This window comes from Rhamphochromis longiceps, linkage group LG3 (assembly GCF_057381845.1).
Source record: "Rhamphochromis longiceps isolate RC_006_pf linkage group LG3, R_longiceps_female_GT1.1, whole genome shotgun sequence".
NCBI classification, from domain to species: domain Eukaryota; kingdom Metazoa; phylum Chordata; class Actinopteri; order Cichliformes; family Cichlidae; genus Rhamphochromis; species Rhamphochromis longiceps.
Window position 1 is genome coordinate 15,824,625 of NC_140559.1, and position 20,240 is coordinate 15,844,864.

The 20,240-nt window shown below is 42.3% G+C and overlaps 2 protein-coding genes across 4 annotated transcripts; one reads left to right on the forward strand and one right to left on the reverse strand.

The window, feature by feature from the left end:
- Nucleotides 1-3,336: 3,336 nt before the first annotated feature.
- On the reverse strand, nt 3,337-19,988 carry LOC146673126 (RPA-related protein RADX). Of its 3 annotated transcripts, none has more exons than XM_085389941.1 (19): nt 19,891-19,988; nt 18,744-18,855; nt 18,463-18,652; nt 18,282-18,391; nt 17,455-17,592; nt 16,870-17,036; nt 16,329-16,485; nt 15,850-15,958; nt 14,844-14,935; nt 14,588-14,713; nt 14,397-14,501; nt 14,101-14,274; nt 13,858-13,982; nt 12,573-12,832; nt 12,446-12,496; nt 12,250-12,293; nt 11,522-11,803; nt 11,269-11,418; nt 3,337-4,503 (listed from the first exon to the last, which is right to left on the reverse strand). In XM_085389941.1, the coding sequence occupies exons 1-19, from the start codon at nt 19,951-19,953 to the stop codon at nt 4,379-4,381; spliced, it is 2,580 nt and encodes an 859-aa protein (XP_085246067.1). In that variant the 5' UTR covers nt 19,954-19,988; the 3' UTR covers nt 3,337-4,378. The 3 variants fall into 3 exon arrangements, with proteins under 3 accessions (XP_085246067.1, XP_085246063.1, XP_085246074.1); XM_085389937.1 differs by having other exon boundaries at nt 12,446-12,499; XM_085389948.1 differs by having other exon boundaries at nt 12,446-12,499; nt 17,455-17,595; nt 19,891-19,977.
- On the forward strand, nt 6,546-8,501 carry LOC146673127 (nuclear factor 7, brain-like). The gene has a single exon (XM_085389959.1). It carries the CDS (start codon nt 6,787-6,789, stop codon nt 8,176-8,178), a length of 1,392 nt encoding a protein of 463 aa, XP_085246085.1. The 5' UTR covers nt 6,546-6,786; the 3' UTR covers nt 8,179-8,501.
- Nucleotides 19,989-20,240: the final 252 nt, after the last annotated feature.

The window sequence follows — 20,240 nt, forward strand, 5'->3', positions numbered from 1 at the left end:
TGAGGTCTGAATCTGAGGACAGCTCCTGTAATCACAAACAGAACAGAATCATCACAAACTGAAATATAAAGTTTATCTCTCAAATCTGAAATAGAGCTGATCCTTCTCCGTCCTCACACACTCGGGATCTGAAGTTGTTCAGTCCTACAGTTCTGCCGACAGCTGTTTATTTTTTTTATTTGTTTTAAAGGCCTTACTAACACATTTTCTAATATCATGTTTACCTTTGAGTTGTTGATGCTTTATAAATGGACATCTGCAAAGATGAGATGATGGAGCAGGTTTCAGTCGAGGTTCAGTCTGCTGCTGCATCCTGGTCACAACATACAGAGGTGTTATCAGCTCAGTATTGAACAAGAAATATTAATGCTTCAAATTATTTGTCCTATAGGATGCAAGCTGTACAGAATACTGCACATGTGACTTTGTGAACATAATTCATTAAAAATAATTTGGACAGTTTTTTTAACCTGAATATTTGTAACAAACTCAGTAAAAAAAAAAAAAAAAAGCTAAAAAATAATCAGAGGAAAAATGTAACATTTTAACTTAAGCTGACAAGCGGAAGTAGTTGGTTTCAGTACATAAGTATCGGGCTTTGCTATTTAATCCGTAGCTATTGACTAATGAGGGGAATTTAAAAGTTGGCTTTAATGTCCTTCCACATGTGGAAAGCGACAGAAAACATGCTGCTGTTTGCACATATTTAATAATCAGCTCTGCGCAGAAGCAGAGTCCAGCCCGTTGCTCTTACAGTATAATACTCATAATAAAAGTACAGTAACCGTGGTCACTGAGCAGCCCGGTGCGTTTCTCTTGATTTCTTTAGTCAGGGTAAATTCATTCACCTGCACGGGTTAGCTAAACGAACTTTACAAAACATGTTTCCCCGACAGCCGAGTGCTCATTTTAGCTAGCTAGGTCCTTAGGTAGCTAGCTAAGGACCTAAATTACGGATTAGCTTACAAACACATTTAACTTACCAAAAATAATGCGGTGGGGCCTCAGGTCCTCTCGGCATCTGCCATTCCCGAACAGACACGTGCGAGTTTGTCCGTGACCGCAGCCGCGTCGTCAGTGTTTTCTCCAGTCATTGGTCAGCATTATAATATATGCAAATACATGCGGGTCGGAATCCCCGCCCCCCAGCGCGCCCCCGGACGCCAAAACAGTGCCAGCAGATTGAAACTGAAAAATGGTTTGAAACCGAAAAATGGATTGAAACTGAAAAATGGATTGAAACCGGAAAAAAAAAGAATTGTAAGCGAAAACAAAAAAATTACAGTTTCAATTAATTGTTTTTCACTATCAATTTTTTTTTTGGTTTCAATACAAGATTTTTCAGTACATTTATTTCAGTTACAATATTTTTTTTCGGTTTCAATATTTTTTTCGGTTTCGTTTCAAGGTGGCATCGTTCTGATTCCATAGTATTCTTGAAAAAGTCCTCGAGTTAATGGATCATTATCTATGTTGCAAATGTGGAGAAGAGAACTTGCAGTAATTTGCTTTTCACAGAGCGACATTTCAATTTATGCCTGCACATTCAGACTTGAGATATGAAGCATCATACCTGGGGTGGGGTGGCTGTAGCTCAGGTGGCAGAGCAGGTCAGCCACTAATCAGAAGGTCGGTGGTTCAATCCCAGGCTGCCTCCTAGCTGCATGCCAAATATCCATGGGCACGATACTAACCTTGTTTGCCTACTGGTGGTGGCAGCCTCGCCTTTGTCAGTGTGCCCCAGGGCAGCTGTGGCTATAATGTAGCTTGCCAGTTTGTTAATGTGTGTGTGAATGACTGAATGTAGTGTAAAGTGCTTTGGGGTCCTTAGGGACTGAGTAAAGCGCTATACAAATGCAGGCCATTTACCATACCTATGTTTTAATGTTGGAGGAGTCTCCTACACTAAAGAAATAAAACAAAAAATGCCATCCTCACTTCAAGACTTCTCTCCAGACATGAAGTCAGGGCTGTAACATACGAAAACATAAACATGTAGCAAAGTCCAAAGAAGGCCATAAAACCTTAGTCTAAAGTAGACATTGACAGCTGAGGTACACAGTTAACATTATAGGGAATAACAGTTTTTAAGATGACTCAAAATGTAAAATACTGTAAAATATTTATTTGAACATGGATTGTGTCCATTTTTTAAAAATGTCCTCATTATAGTGTATTTAAAACAACAACTGTTGACCAAAGTGCTTTGCATTTAAAATCATCAAAAGAGATAAAAACATTGGAAGAAAGGAAGCATAAAATTAGAATTTGTTTATTTTTCATTTCCTAATTTTTTGTGTTCACATTTTTGTACACTGTATGGGGTTATGGGCTACAGTCTAAATGGCTTAGATCTGTCTTGGCTGACTTAAAACATGTTGGTTCTACAGCCATCATCATAGCTAGGATTATGAACTTGAATTGGGAACTCAGCTGTCTGCAATCTACTGACATCTAGGGGTGAACATGTGACAACATTTAAAGAAGTTCTCAAGTTAATCAGAGTTAATTTAGGTTTTCAAGATTAAGTTACTGAGAAAAATTCAAAAGGTTCTTACAGAAATTCTCTAGTGGTTTAAAAAGTTCTCAAAGTCCTTAAAAAGTTCAACAGTTAATTAAAAAAGTCTAAGTTCTTATAGGGAAAATTGGAGAGTTCCTTAAAAAAGCCCAGGAATTTGTTAAACAAAGACGAGTTCCTACAAATGCCAAAGCTATTTAGGAAAGTAATCAGGCTCCTTAAAGCGTGTACTACATGTTGGTACATACTGCTGAAGTACTTCGAAACACTGACAACTTTATGAAGGTAAAACTTTTTTACCTCCTTTTTCTTATATTTCTTCTTCTGAACAAGGTTCAAGCTCTCCTCCATCAGCACCAGCCACATCTGAACTAACTCTTTAAGTCACCAGTCATTGTGGTTTTGTCTTTTCCAATCAGTTTAATTTCTGTTTCCAGACGAGTTTTTTATTTGTGTCACTATTAGTGTTAATGGTTTTTGTTTAATTACCAATCTCATTATTATTATTTTACAGAAGATGTTGGTCAAGGCCATGTTGAGGAATACCAGAATAGAAACTGCACTTTATGAACTCAAAGTGATGCAGATCTCCCAATCCTCAAAAAAGATAAATCAAATAACCATAAAATAAAACTACACATCTGTGAGATGCTTTAAAGAAGTAGATATTCAGATGATCCATGATGGGTTTGAAGATCCAAGAAACTGGTAGTGGAAGAAACACAAAAAGCACTGGGAGATAAATTACTGCTGTCAGTGAGAGAAAACAGCTTTTTAGGGAGTTAGAAACATCAGTCGGACAATACGGCCACTGAAACATTCACATGGGAGACATTTTATTGGGATGTTAAATGAAATATATTTGCTTGAAGTATAAAAACTTCACATGTGTAGAAATCCAAAGAACATTCAGTGAAGAACAATGTTTTCATACTACAGATACAATATACCAAGCTGTGAATCCAGGAAAACAAAAGTTTATCAATGTTAACAAAGCGGTTTGGCATATAATAAAATATAAAATATAATTTAAAGTTATTAAATGCTTTTTGGTGGCAAGAACAGAAAACAGGTTAACAAAGACAGGATTTCAGAAACACTGTGGACCTGACACTGTAGCACAAATGTTAATTCTATTTCAAAGCCTCCTTCACAGAAAACACACTGAATGTAACAGTGAATACTTTACAGAAATTTCACAGTAAAAAGGCAGAAAATACCACAAACAATGAAACAGCAGCAGCAGTGAGAAGCAAAGAAAGTAACCACATTGCATTAATCGCCACATCAGCTCTTTTCTCCTTATACTTACATAAGTTAATTTCTAAAGTTTAAAAAATGTTAAATATTATGTCACAGTCCACAAGAGGAAAATGGGGGATAAAATAAGGTCATAAATCTGAATTTTAAGGGAAGTGAGAAATAATTTTACACTGTAAATACAAAATGGTCCAAACCGAACCGTACAAACATGAAACAACACAATCTTAGTGTATTATTCAAAACAAAAGCAAAATTAGGCTTAAAAAGGGACTTTTAAGCCTAATTTTACCCTAAACAACAACACTTTTAACTATTTACCTTCTTCTATTTAGCTTATGAACCCTGCTATACACATTTTATTAATACCTCAATATATTACTGCACTTTTTGAGTACTTTGATGAAGTGGTACTACAACTCCCAGCGTCCCATCAGCATTTTGTAAATAAGAACAATGAAAAAAGAGAACAGCAATAAAGTGTACAAATTTGTCACTGAAGATGTTACAATGTAGTTAAAATTAGTGTAAAAACTACAACTCTCAATACTTACAAATACTAGAATTTTTAAGTGCATATACTACAGCTCCCATCAGGCATCAGTTGGTCAGCTGAAAGGCTCTGCTTAGGACAAGTTCAGTTGTAGCTCCACCCAGATGACACGCCTCTACAATGCACACCAGCCTCTGATTGGTCAGCTGGGACGCCATAGCGATAAGGTCACCTGAGAGGCAAAGAGAAGACCCTTTACTATCACATCTTTGTGTGTGGGAAGGTGTGACCAGATATGCTCTGTGGGAACATATCTAGTTTGTGAGGACATTTTTAATTAAGAGGATATTTCTGCTTTGTGGTCTATGCATTACAAGGACATTTCTGCTTATTAGGACGTTCCTGCATTTTGGGGACAAGTCTGCAATAGAAGGACATTTCTGTTCTGCAGGAAGCTTTCTGCTTTAAGAGGACATTTTGATAATGTAAGTGTTTCTGCTCAGTGTGGACATTGTGTACAAAGAGGACATTTGTATTTATGAGGACATTTTTACACTGTGACATTACAAGTTACACACTGTGAGGATATTACTGTTTGACGATCACATTTCTGCGTTATGAGGACATTTCTCTCTATAGCAGACTTTCCCAAACTGTGCCCAGAGACATTGCAGGGCGATCGTGGCTCAAGAGTTGGGAGTTCGCCTTGTAATCGGGAGGTTGCTGGTTCGAGCCCTGGCTTGGACAGTCTCGGTCGTTGTGTCCTTGGGCAAGACACTTCACCCGTTGCCTACTGGTGGTGGTGGCGCCAGTGTCCGGCAGCCTCGCCTCTGTCAGTGCGCCCCAGGGTGGCTGTGGCTACACCGTAGCTTGCCATCACCAGTGTGTGAATGTGTGTGTGAATGGGTGGATGACTGGATATGTAAAGAGCTTTGGGGTACTTAGGGACTAGTAAAGCGCTATATAAATACAGGCCATTTACCATTGCAGGGGGGGCACGGTATGGGGGGGGGGGCAAAACGCTTGGACACTGCTAGCACGGGGCGCCCACAGAAACACAAAGCAGGAGATGAAGCATTGCTGAATATGTTTCCAAACCAACTTCATTCTAAGCTGACTGATGAAGTTACTAGTTAATAAAGTTTCCAGTAAAGTGTTTAATCGCAGCCACAGACGGTAGATATCCCGATTTTCTTTAGTGCATCTGTAATAAATATGTGCAAGTTTCAGTGCTTCGTTTAAACTGTATGATACTTATACTGACCCAGGGTCAGTGTAAAATACAATCCCAGCTGTGTGAACAAAGCCTGGCTCCTTTAATCCTGCATGACAAACCTCAGGATGCAGGTTATTATTACTCTTTCCTGCTGGCACACCTGTCACACCTGAGAGTCAGCTAGAAACTTACAGTGACGTGGACATCATGCAAAGACTGCCAGACTCTGTAATACTGCAAATGATCAGTGACTCAGGTTAACAAAAAAGAAAGTAAGAGGAAATTTAATTCTATAAAACGTGAAAAATTCCACACACATGTAACTCACCACTGTGTGAACCTCACAGGGGAGAAATCGTTTCTCTGAGTCAGAGATGAGTGTCAGTAACACAAAAGTAACACTCAGTGTCATGCAGTGACTTTTACACAACCAGATCAGATGAACCAGCTCACACTAAAACATGCATTTTGCTGCACTCTTTACACTCATTTCTTTTCTTTCTGCTCTTTTATATATTTTGTAAAACCACAAAAAATATTTTATATCAGCAGCAAGTTTCCTCAAACTGCTGCATCACAGCTTTCATGCTCTGACCTCCATGTGAAATGAGATAAAAGCTCTTTATTAGTAACTTTTACAACTTCTGGCAGGTTAATGTCTGAACTTTGGAGTGAAACACACCCTTAGTTACAGGAAATAACACCACTGTCTGTAACTAAGTGAATCCACCTTAACACCACCTGTGTTTGTGTGACTGCATTACACTCCCACTGCTGGGAACCTGAACAAGAACCAGAACAAAGTCTAAAATAGAAGCAGACAAACAGCTGCACCACCGAGTGACACTTTATTTTATAAACTTCACAACAGGTTTCATGTTGTGACCTGTGGAGGTGAAAAGACACAAAACCTGTTTTACAGCTTTTGAGCTGCAGGCAGGATTGAAACACACCTTAGTTAAAAGTCAAACAACAACATTTGTCTCCTCCCCTCACGTCACTCAAATGTGACAAACCAGGAAACAGGAAGTTCTTCATCCTCAGTGCAGAGAGACGCACAGACGATCAGACTGAGCTCAGACCAAACTAGCAGCTTCCTCTGAGTGAGTCCAGCTACAGGAGAGAAAAGTGGAAAACTCCAACACTGCTGCTTCAAGCTGCTGACGCTCCACACACTGAATGTGAGTTTGAGCAAAAACACGACTCAAAGGAAGTTTCAGTGAAGGTGGTAGAGGAGGGAGGGGAGCCAGGACTGACTGTACTTCCTGTCTGCTGTTTTCAGCTTCACTCACAGACTCAATGGCTTCCAGATCAGAGGAGGATCTCTGCTGTCCGGTCTGTCAGGAGGTCTTCAGAGATCCTGTTATTCTGTCATGTAGCCACAGCTTCTGTAAAGACTGTCTGAAGAGATGGTGGAGAGAGAGACCAACACACGAGTGTCCAGTTTGTAACAGAAGATGTTCAAAGGATGATCCACCTTTAAACCGAGCTTTAAAGAACCTGTGTGAGTCGTTCTTACAGGAGAGAGATCAGAGAGCTTCAGAGGCTCTCTGCAGTCTGCACTCTGAGAAACTCAAACTCTTCTGTCTGGACCATCAGCAGCCAGTGTGTGTCGTCTGCAGAGACTCAGAAAAACACACCAATCACAGATTCAGACCCATCGATGAAGCTGCACAACAACACAAGAAGGAACTTCAGGAAACTCTGGAGCCCTTAAAGAAGAAGTTAAAGGTTTGTGAAGAAGTTCAAGTGGAGTTTGATCAAACAGCAGAACACATTAAGGTCCAGGCCCGACACACAGAGAGGCAGATTAAGGAGCAGTTTAAGAAGCTTCACCAGTTTCTAGCAGAGGAAGAGGAGGCCAGGCTGGCTGCACTGAGGGAGGAAGAGGAGCAGAAGAGTGGGATGATGAAGGAGAAGATGGAGGCTCTGAGCAGAGAGATAGCAGCTCTTTCAGACACAGTCAGAGCCACAGAGGAGGAGCTGAGAGCTGAAGACGTCTCATTCCTGCACAACTACAAGGCTGCAGTGGAAAGAGTCCAGCGCTGCCCCCTGCTGGATGATCCACAGCTGCCCTCAGGAGCTCTGATAGACCAGGCCAAACACCTGGGCAACCTGACCTTCAACATCTGGAACAACATGAAGGACATGGTCTCCTACACTCCTCTCATTCTGGACCCAAACACTGCTCATCCAGAACTCATCCTGTCTGAAGATCTGACCAGTGTGAGACGAGGAGGAGAGAAGCAGCAGCTTCCTGATAATCCAGAGAGGTTTGATTTTCACGGCTCTGTCCTGGGCTCTGAGGGCTTTAACTCAGGGACTCACAGCTGGGATGTTGAAGTTGGAGACAGTACAGGGTGGGGACTCGGTGTGTTAGCAGAGTCTGTGCAGAGGAAGGGATACATAGAGTCTGGATTATGGAGAATACGGTTCTATGAAGGTAAATATTCAGCATGGTCACCATCATCGTTTACTGATCTCTCAGTAGAGAAGAAGCTCCAGAGGATCAGAGTGAATCTGGACTGGAACAGAGGAAAGCTGTCGTTCTCTGATCCTGATACTAACACACACATACACACCTTCACACACACTTTCACTCACAGGATGTTTCCATACATTGACACTGGTGATGGTAAACTGAAGGTGTGTCCGTTGAAGGTGTCAGTGTCAGTGCAGCAGATGAGTTGAGGATGATGATGTTTCTAATGTTGTTTCCTGTCAGTGAGTTGAAGCTGTTAAACTGCAGCTGTCCTCCTGCTGCCTCGTTGTTCCAAAGCTCTTTGTTTCTCTTTTAGTTTCACTGTTTCTTTCTGTTTCTGCTGTCCACCTTTTCACATGGAAAATCATTTCACTGTTTCTCACTGAATGACTCCCCAAACTAGATTTGAAATTCTATCAAGTTTCTAATCATTACAAGTGATTCATGTTTCTATTTGATGTGTAAATGGAGATGATTTAGTTTGCTGGGATATGGACTGACATGTGTTGAATGGGAGGAGCAGTTTGTTGTTGTCTTCTTGTCTGTTTATGACAACAATAAATATGTTGTTGAAACAATGATTCATGTTTAACTCCATATATGAAATGTTTCTGATCTTTGAATTCTGTTTGATTAAAGACTTTCTTCATGACACAAATGAGATTTCAGTGTATTAATAGAACTAAATAAGCTCAGAGTTGAAAGGCTGGAGTATTATGTACGTGCTTCACTGTCAGGATCTTCAGGGGGATTCAAAGGGAAACATCAAACTGCTGTAATGAGATAAACTAGTTGGGCTGAACACACTTATCTGTAGTTTGTCTCCATCCAGGATCATCAGAATATAATGAACATGTGTGAAGAGCCACAAAATGCTGCTGCCCTCTCAGCATGATGAGCTCCAGCCTTTGTTAGCAGGACAACAGGAAACATGAGACAACTTTCAGAGACAGTAACCAACTGTGGCCACAAGATGGCAGCAGCTGATCTGAGATCCTTTATTGGACAGAAGGACTCTGCTCTGTGACGTCATCAGAGAGACGGCCTTCACTCTGATAGATCTGACGTCATGTCTGCACTGCGATGATGAAAGCTGATAAACACATTGTTATTGATCCATGAAATCACCTCTGTCCTCTCAAGTGTAGCTGTTTACAGAGCTGAAGAAGTCCTTCATCATCAAAACAGACAAACATGTATTTCCTGTATTAAGTGACGTCATCCTCACTCTGACCTCTTACATACATTCTGTTCAGTTTTCCTGCTGTAAGAAATAAACTGTGTGAAAATAGAAATGCAGGGAAACATCCATTAATCACAGCTGAGCCGTTTGTTTCTGACTCACATTCAATGAGGCTTCAGGTGTAAATACCTCAGAAGTGTTTGTGAGTTCAGTAGAAGCAGACCCAGTCGACCATCATGGCCTCCACAGCACTACACAATGCAACAGAAAGGCCTTCATCATCTGCTGAACCACCTCTGAACCACGACGCTCTCCCTGCATCTAAAAGCTGTTAGTCAGGATGAGATGCTGCTGTGATCGCTCACAATTTACCTGTGAGACCTTTGTAAATATTGTCTTTGTTTCTGGAGGAAACACCTTTAGTCTGTTTGTATTTGGAGTGCAGATCTGGGCGTCCATCACTTTAACCTGCACACGTTTAGTTATTGAGTGTAGTTGATGTTTGGCAGCATTTTATAAGTGACAGTTCATGAACGGTGAAGGAACAGAGGACGCCTGACCATCCTACCTGTGTCAGTAAGAAGACTTTCATCACAACTTCACAACTTAACACAACTGAAACCTGAATTCAGTGTTGCATAGTTTACTAACAGTGTGTGCTGACACTGAAGTTAGCAGTTTGTTTCCTAAGAGCTGCTGGGACAAACCACAGTGACCGGCTACAGAGTTTAGTTAAGGTGGTTCTAACATGTGACCTGTTGAATTATTTACAGGGATTTATTTTTCATTTAAAGCATCATTTGTGAAGTTTTTATGAAGTTTACTTCTTTTATGTTCTTTGTGTAACGTTTAGATTTTCTTGTCTGGTGTTTTAACTCTTCAGGTTTCCTGTAACAGAGATGTAAACCACCGTTTTCTGATGCTGCTGCACTGGGACATAAACACGGCCACTTTATTAGGCACACCTTGCTGACTGCAGGTTATAACCCCTGCTGGAAACATCCCACAGATTTGGATCCTTATTGCCATGACAGCACCACACAGCTGCTCCAGATGCTGCAGGATGCTGGTCAGGGCTCTAACAGTGAAACTTTACTGAAAGTAAGAAACCTGAGAGGAAATAAACTTTCGAACTAGCGGCTACACGGAAAGAAGAAACAGGAAAACATGGCAGAGGCAACTGTTTCTGTTAGTTGGACACTGCTAGCACGGGCGCCTCCAAAAACGCAAAGCAGGAGATGAAGCATCGCTGAATATGTTTCCAAACCAACTTCATTCTAAGCCAAAGACTAGAAAATATGGTGAAGCAAATCTTCCCTTTGGCTTCACCTGCACAAGTGCCGAGGTAGGTCTCCCTGCAGAATTGGTTTTCCCTTCATCGGGAGCAGCGCTGGGCTGTTTAAATCACGGACAAACAGGATCCCACATTCTTGATTTTTAGTTCACAAACACTTGTTGTAATGACGAACTACTCCTGACATTTTGGAGATGTTTGCTCTTTATACAGTAAAGTTACAGCAGGATACAAATAACATCAGGCTGATCCTGCCACGATTTGTTCCCTCGGTTCAAATCACAGACAAACAGGATCCCACAGCTGTTTATGTTTTTAAACCCATTTTGCACAGAGAGGCATTTTTTGAAAAATGCATTGATAGCAATGTTGAATTATTACGCAGGAAAAACAAACAAACAACTGCATGTAAAATAATCCCACCGTGACGCCTCTGCCTTTGTAAATAGAGGGACAGTAACTGCATGTAAAACCTGCAGACAGTCAGATTAACAGTATTTTGTCTCTATCTGCCATTCTGCAATTCATCTCATGTAAACAATGATGTGGCGCACAGCGTGACGTGAAAACCTTTGACGTTGTGTGTAGTTTATTTTCTTACTACCTGTAATTTATTGCAGATTACTTGTATTTGCTTAATTGTTTACTAAATGTTTGAGGTGTGAAATAAACCGCAATGGAGCAAAATATGGGCGTGTGTGGTTGGAGGATGTGTTAGTGCGTGTGTGCGTGCGCGAGAAGGGGGGGACATTTTTCTTGTAAAACAAAGGGGGGCCCAGCAAAAAAAGATTGGGAACCACTGCTCTGTGTGTGTTCACTGACCTGGTGATGGTGGAGGAGTGTGCGAGGAGAAGGCTCCGTGTGATAAGATGGAGGTCCAGGTGTTGGAGCGAGACGAGAGGAGAGAAGCGGGAGAGGAAGATGAGGCATGGGGGAGGAAGACGGCGTCGATCAGCACTCCGTCTGAGAGAGCTGAGGGGACAGAGTGGTTCATTTACATTTGGAAAATCTGACCGTGTCTCAATAAGATATCATGACAGTCACCATGGTTACCAGTGCGCTTATTAAAGTGTACCTCTCAGTCTCAATGTGTAGTAGCCATCGAGGGTGGAGTCAAACCTCTCAGGCGTCGCCCGCCCTCCCATTGCCACCGCAGCCACCTGCTCCTCTCTGTGGGCGTGGTCGTAACGCATCGGGAGCGTCTCCACAGCAACAGGTGGGAAGGCCGGCAAAGTGTGGGCAGTAACAAAAGACGAGGCGTCATCAGCGTCATTATCATCGTCGTCATCGTCTTCATCATTGTTGTCATCAGAGTTTGTGTTTTCAAGGAACTCCATAGAGGCTTCAAAGAGAATCACTGCAGACAGACAGAAGATCGAGAACATCGTACTATGAGGAACGCCGTCCCCGTGGTCACTCAGGAGCACCGTAGCTCCATGATTACCATCATCTTTTTATGTTCTGTCATCTGTGAGGCCTATTCTGGCAGACACAAGGAGCACAGTTGGGTCTCTTTTATGAAAAGTTGTTTTTCTGGTCTCTGTCCTTTTGTCTTCTTGTTAGCACCACATTTGATTATTGTTTTTCTCACCTACGAGCATCGAATCTTGTGAGGACTAGTATTTCTGTTTTTTTCCTTTTAAATGATTACAGCCTCTCTGGTCACAGAAAGGTCACTTGTGAGGAGCACAGATTTTCTGAGGACTTCATGTAAACAAAGGCTCTCTATGATTTTTAGATTGTGTCATACAGAAACTTCCTCTCAGCAAAGTGCAGTTTCTTTAAAACAACATTCAGTCTTACCCGTCTTGTTGTTCTGCTCTGGCTGCAGTGTGATCCGGGGACTTCTGAAGGGACAAAACAATTCAACCTCCTTAGATTAGAGTTCACCTGTCACGAGGAGCTCTGACTAGTCAGACACTGGAATAGTGCGGTATGCAGTTTATACATTAATATAACCCGATGACCCGGAGTCAGTGACATCCTCCTCAGAACTGACCTCTTGTTTGGCGTGTCCGTCTGCAGAAGCTGCTTCCTCTTCCACGACTTCCTGCTGAAACAAACATGGTGAGTGTGACTCGCGGTCAGAGCTGAGCGGTGCAGTCAAAGCCGGTTTAAAGTCTCACCCTGCTCTGCGGTCCGGAGGACAAGGCGTCGACTTACTGACCAGTGAGGACGGAGAGGTCAGAGAGAGAGAGGGGGACGAGGGGGAGGAGGAGAGGGGAGGTCTGAAGGAACGAGGGGTGGAAGGTAACGGGAGTTGGGAGAAGTAAGAGGGGGAGGAGGGGGGAGATGCGTAGCGGTGGCGAGAAGAGGGCGAGGAAGAGGATGCGGAGGAGGGGCAGCGAGATGAAGCTCGGTCTGTCCAGAACAAGCAGCGATCCTCCTGAAGGAGAGACGAGGAGGTGTTAGAGGAGGAACAGAAGGAGGCCAGGCGGTCCGGGGAGTTTACACTGATGGAGACGCTTCACACAGTTCACACAAAGAGCTGATCTTCTACTAATTAAAGCTGCCGGAGCTCGAGTGTTTTCCCGATGTTCGCTGCGGGGAATCTCGAGAGCAGGAAAGTGATACATGAGTTATCCTGTAGCCTGTGGTCAACGCTGGCACATTCCTATTCACGAGGCTACACCGGCTTTGTTTCCGAGCATCTTTCCTGAATGTTTACACTGATTATTGGAAAAACAGCTAATATGAACTAATAAGAAAGTGTTTGTTGGACTTTGTCTGTTTTCCTGTAGACGTGTGACCCATGTCCAAACTGGAAGTTTTAAGCTTTGAAAGCAAGCTTGTTACTTTACAGCTTTTGTCCCTTCCTCAAAGCTTAAAGTCACTCGCTGTTTAGTTCAGCTTGAGCCAAGAAGACTAAAAGAAACGTTTGGCCACCAAAGTCTGTGTTAGAAGAATTAAGACTCACATTGGGTCCCATTTGTATCCGTCACTACTCAACTCTTTTCTTCATAATTTAAGCAAAGGATGAATAAAATAATAGATTATGTCAAATCTGTCTATCTCAGTCAGTCATCTGAACCTTCTTTAAACTAAGTGCTGCACAAATCAAACCTTTAACGTAACTCTTGACTGAAATAAACGAGGTGCACTTGATTTATAACACAAGAGAAAACGAGAGATTTGCAGTGAAAATAAACACCAAAAAGTTGTCACACTTTCATCTCCGTTGAAGTCATCTCCACCCTTCTACACGCAGATATCTCCCTCTAGTGGCCATTGTAAAGAATACAGGTTACCTGCCAAACCCAGTCTCTGTTATGCTGAATGAGTCACATGACCTCTGCATGTATTTTTGTTAGAACAGATGAGGAATGTAAAATAACTGAACTGTTTACAGATCAGATCACAAAGTAAAGCAGTTTACATTTACATAACAAATAATTGTGCACTAGCTGTTACCTCTCCTCTGCGGCTATAAGTAACCATGGTGATGGTAGCCTGGATACAGAAGGTGTGTCTCTCCCTGTAACAGAGCTGCTCCACCTCCCTCTTAAGCTCCGCCCCTTGCAGGAATCCCAGCTCACCTGTGTTTTAGATTCAGCACAGGTGAGACGAAAGATCATCACTGAGATGATTGAAGCTCCGACCGTCAGAAAAATGAAACTGCTCTGTGGTCAGGAGCTATAAACACAGCACGCTGACCTCTCTTGTCCTTCATGTATGTTTCCAAGGAGACCGGAGGGGGCGGGTAGATGAAGAAGCCTCCAATCAGAGCCCTGTTCAGCACCTCTTCATCGTCCTGGCTCCTCAGCCACTGGAGGAACTGCCGAACTGGGCGGAGCCTGCGGTAACTCATCTCTGAGTGGTGCCCCAGGCCTGGCAGTCGACCAATCAGGAGCGAGGACAGAGTTGACACACAACATTGACCGCCAGGGGGAGTCAGTGGGAGAAACGCTGCAACTGAAAATGTGAATCTAGCTTCGTACACAGCGTGTTACCTGTGCAGTACACCTGTGTGTAGGTGGTGTTGGTCAGGTAGAAGCAGTTGTGACCTTGATCCGAGGACCTGACCACCTTCAGTCGTGTACAAACAACCACGGACACTGCAGACGGAGGACGGGTAAACAAAGATAAAATGTGCTGTAGACACACATTCACATGTTCACGAGTCAAATCTACGGTGTCTCACGTGGGTACAGCCTCAGGTGGGTTTCTGGCTGAGACGTGGAGAAAAGTTTCACCATGACTGGCTGCTCACTCGTCCCGTCCTCCAATCGTAGCCAGCGATACTCCAGAAGCTCCACCCCTCTGCCATCTTCAAATTAAAATAAAATATAATAATTAGGAATAAAAAGCCAATTTCTTTGTGGCTGAAAGAAAACTCAAAGAAAACCAGCAAATTTTGTTGTCATGGTGTGTTTTTATCGCCATGGTAACTCCCTCACCCTTGCTCCTGATTCGCTCCGGCCGTCCTGAGAACGTCAGCAGGCCAATAACATCACATTGAGCACCGTTAGGGCAGTCCAGCAGCTCCTTACTGACAAAAAGAGTCAGTGTGTGCACTTGTCTTTCAAACCATGAGAGGACATCAGCTTTAAACGATCAAAATGAGGACATCTTTGAATTATGGGGACATTTCTCATGTATGATGTTTGCCTGTTTGAAGGGCTAGTTTAGTTTCAGGGTCAGTGAAACATTCAGCTGCAAGGACCAAGGTTACCGACAGGAGCCAGGAATGCTTTATTTAGACTAGAAGAGGACACAAAACATCTACCAAGGCCAAGTCCCCGTTTTTTGATCAAACCCACATTAAAACCTAAATTGCTTCACTAATATATAGTGTTTTATAGTGTCTTCATAATTTTGCTCACAAACAGATAAACAAACAGCAGCCTCTAAGGGAGTGTTTCCCACCACTGTGCCACAGCACATAAGTGTAACATAAGAAATTATCAGGTGTGCCGTGGAAGTTTATCCACTTTCACCAGATTGGTACTCCAAGCGAGTTGCGTGTAGTGACAGGACGAACAGGAACAGGAAGAACAATTAGATTCTCTTCAACTAAGTGGGTTAAGTGGACTGCCAACCGCCAGTAAAACAGAAGAAGACAAGAAGAAATACTAATGTACAGAGTAGTATTATAGTACGACTGCAATAAAGAGGAAAAAAAGACTCAGAGCTGTTGAGGAAGAACTTCCTGTGTGTCTTTCTTCAGTTCCTGCAAGAATATCAGCTTTGTGTTCAACTAAGCAGGCCTGGTTTCACACTAAGTAAGTAAATTGAGAGCAGATTATCATTATATTTCAATAAAAATGGTTTTTGTGACATTTTTGTTTGGTGGTGTGCTTTGTGATTTTTCTGATGTGAAATATGTGCCGTGGCTCAAAGAGTTTGGGAAACACTGCTCTAAGGGTTTGAGTAGAGTCCTCATGTGCAAACAGGATCATGTACCTGTTGTAGAAGCTGTAGGTGGGTGCAGGGGGAAGATAGTCAGGTGAAACAGTGGATTCTTGGAGGACAGAAATCTGTGCAGCAGGATTTCTGCTGTTCACACTGATCTCTGCACAGAAAAACAGAATCAGAGCGATAACTGTGAGTCACAGGTTCCCACGTATACAATGTTCAGTTAGAATAAGTCTGCCTTCTAACCTGTGGTGAGATTTAAAGGTAACTGAGAAGTTGAAAAGGCTAAAATGAAAGATTAAATATAGACGTGTGTGAATAACACAAGTGGGGAGACTCAATGAGAGGGCCACTGGACACAAAAGCAAAGAATCACCAGTTCAAACTGAGTTTTAGGGTGAAGTTAATATAATAATATGTTAAGCTTTAAAATCTGCACATCATAAAACACCTTTTACCCAAAAGTACCGGAGTTTGAAAAAGGAAAAAATGACTAAAAAAAGTCTCATTGCTTTGGTCCTGTGTACCTATGTCGTTGAGCTCAGCCTGGTAATGCTGTTTGACTCGATAGCGTCTCAGGCTGATGATGTCACCGGGCTTGAGGCAGCGGTACCAGCTGACACATACACTGTTCCACAACACCACCCACACATTTCCTGTCCGATCGTTCACCTCCAGCACCGCCTGAAGCAGAGGGAGCGAGAGAACAGTTTATAAAGTCTGGAGTTCCTCAGGGATCAGCATTAGGTCCTCTGGTAATTACATCCTTTGTACTACTATGAACAAAGGCGTGTTACGTATGGCTGTTACACTGTCTTTATCTGTTTCACTTGAGTGGCTCTTTAAAACGATTAAGCTAAATTTGACAAATAATACCCAATTATTCCAGAAAATTGGACAAAATATGAGACTGAATGAGCAATTTTCCCCTGCTGGTATAGCAATTAATGCTTGTTTACACGGTCTGATGTTGTTTAAGTTTGAGTTAGTTTAAACAGTGAATAGGTAAATAAATAATAGAAATCTGTATTAACGTTTTTGCCAGTGTCAATAATGGTGCACACTAACCTTATAAGGACACTCACAGTTCCGGTCTGTTCTCCCGTAATACATGAGATGTGATTTTTTGATGATGCGTACAATCAGTTCGTGTTGGACGGCGCCTCTGGTGATGCCCCGGCGACCGTACAGGTAGGACTCACGCAACTCGGATATGGTCACAGCAGGACATCGTCCTGTTAACACACACAGCCAATCCAGCCAACAAGAACGACATGAATCCCCTGTTTGAACGGATTTGTCTTAACTCACTTTATATTTTATAATTCTATAATTTACTATTACAATCTTCTGTCATATATCTCCTGTACTAGCAGTCGATGATAATGTTAAAAGTGGAAATCACACTGTTTTTTTCTACTCTTATATTTGTGTGATGTCATTGAGAGACAGACACCACACCCACCTGCTCTCTGGGGACAGGCAATGAGAAGAAAGGCTTCCAGATAAATGGTAAAAATAAGAAGTCAGCGGGTTTGTTTGAAGGAATGTTTTTTTAATGATGCCAGGTCTCTCTTGGAAATGAGATTTTTAATCTCAATGAGATTTTTTACCTGGATAAATAAAGGATTAATAATAATAAGACATAGATACCTTCCTCTGGCTCTTCTTCTGCTTCCTGACCCGCTGTCTCTTTATCAGTGGCTTCCATCCACACCTCCCCGCTGTAGTCCACATTGTTCCACAGAGGGAGAAAGACGGTCCTGCTGGCTCTCAGAGGAACCAAAGGACCTGCTGGATAAACAACATCAGCAAATCAGAAGCTTTAAAATTTTAGAAGCAAACCTTTTAATTTACAGCCCTCCCTGAATGTTCAAAGTCACTCGCTGTTTAGTTCAGCTTGGACATCATGTCCATCATTATCCAATTCTTTTCTTCACTACTCATGTAAAGGATGATTCTATCCATCTCAGTCTGATAGCCAGTGACTGGCGGCTGCCATTGTAAGACGTTCTTCAGGGTCAAAAACACCAGAAAACTCTAAAACTAAATGGCCTGTATTTGTATAGCGCTTTACACATCCAGTCATCCACCCATTCACACACTGGTGATGGTAAGCTAGTAAACTAGTTAGAAAGAACGGGTTTATCACACTCGTGCACTTTGAGGAGGCCGATGGTTGTGAGCAGAATAACATTTGTGAAGAAATGAAACAGATCATTTTTTGTGTGGTTCACATGCTTCACATGTGCTACTAGAAGAGCCATCGTGTCAACCTTCTCTTAACTAAGAAGCGCTGCAGAAATCAAACCTTGATCAAAATGAAAGCGGTGAAGTTGATTTGTAACAAAACAAAAACAGATCAGCAGTGAAAAGGAATATAAAAAAAACGTTTCATATTTTCATAATTGTTTAAGTCATTTCCAACCTGAAATCTGAAAAATCTGAGAGTCAGAATCTCCTCGTTTCTAGCCTCTTACCTTCAGTTTTTGAGGATCCAAACCAGGGCAAAGAGTCCCAGTCCACATCCGACCATCTGACCCCGACTTCTTCATCCTCATCCTTCACCTCCAGGCTCACCAGCCTGTAGCTGCGGGAGCACACACAAGTCAGCTGGTCTGACTGCATCACAGCTCCATCTTCTCTATTGTCCTCACTCACCTGGCTCCTTCCCCAAAGGCCCCGGAGCACTCGGGGAGCTGTGCGGTAATGGCAGTGCTGAAGGTGGCGTGTCTCACTGCAAGCCCAGGCCGCAGGATGTTCCTCTCCACCAGCCGGTTCAGACCAGGATCCATCGTCACCTGAACCCGGCAGTCCCCATCACTCAATGTGGCGTCGTACAAGTCGTCACCTGAAGACATCAAACTGGTAAAACCCCAAAGAAAACCAGTATCGTCATCAGATTGAAATATATCAAACAACCAGTTAAAACCGGGTCCGACCTTTGAGGACGGCCTGGGGGAAGTAGACGGGGAAGCCCTGGTCCCTGGTATAACGCTGTAAGTCCACCACATAGAGGAACTCCCTGCAGACAACCGAAGAGGATGGAGATGCCTGCAAGGCAAAAAAAAGTGTTAGCATAGCTCCTGCTACACCTGTAGACGTTCATATTAATCACAACCAACTATGGGCTCAGTGTATGTACTTGCTGCTCCAAAAGCTCAGTTTATCACTGTTTTTCTAGTCTTGGATCTGTATGACATCACATAGAGGACAGAAGGGGCAGCCAATGAGAAGAAAGTTGTCTTAAAGGAGGAGGAGCAGGGGGAAGCTTAAAGGGCCAAAATAAAATAAAATAATTATTTTAAACTGTCATTCAGGTAAAACTGATGAAAGTTTTAGTGAATACAAAGTGGATAAAACATTTTGGAGCTGGAATTGAGCAGAATCGTTTCTACTTTAAGTCTGAGTGATAAGTGGCCTTAAAAACAAAATACAACACGTACAACATAAAAACAGATTAATGTTTAAAGGATGAAAACAGGTTATACTCTAAATCCGTCATTTCGCTGTCAAAAATTTACTGACGCCTTCAGGCAGAGGTGCGTCACACAAACCAAATCCAATTTTAAAAACGTACTAATCAATGATTTTCTTATTCCGCACCTTCAAATGAACAAACCCAAAACACATCCGGCTATTTTTCTAAATACTTATGATCCTAATTTGATTTCGGCACAACATTCAGTCACCAGACGGGTTGCTGTTTCTTTTTAGGAAGTGCGTTTCAAGCAGCTCATCCACAATCTGACATTTAAGCATGTTTCTTACAGGCTAAAAGCTAACGGATACAAGACAGTTTGGACATGTTTCTACGTCTCTATTATGTAATATTAATTTAGTATTCGGTCGGTAAACATAGCGGATCCTTTTCTATATCACATATGTTTTTTTAATGTGAGAATCATTCAGCAGCGCTAACACGTCATACTGACTGCGCTGGTCAAGATAAAGGTGAAGGTTTTTGAATGGAGTCTGGTGGAGGATGGGGTGGCGGCAAAAAGGCGGGGGATTTAGCAGCTGTGGGAACCGGTTAATCAATCAGACCGATCAAGATCGTCCTGGCGGCTGTAAGTAGAGGAAGCACACCTTGTTAGTACCGGGTCTGGACCGGGCCAGGGTTCTCTGGAAGAGGCAGCCCGCGGCTGCCATGTTGAAGAAGCCCAAACAATAACAGTGCGGTGCATTGTGGGAGGAGGGAGGAGACGCAGATTTTCTTGTTTAGTATTTATGACTTAAAATACTAATAGAACAAAATAGGATTACTTGTTAAATTAGTGTTAAAAATCTAAATGTTTAGAAGTAAAACACACCTAAAGAAAACTTCTAAAAACGTCTTTTAAAATTATATTTGGAGCTTTCAAACTTGACCTTTGACCTCATGTAACTGTGTGTTTCTGCGTTGTGTCTGACAAAGAAAGGTAAAAGAAAAACCTCCA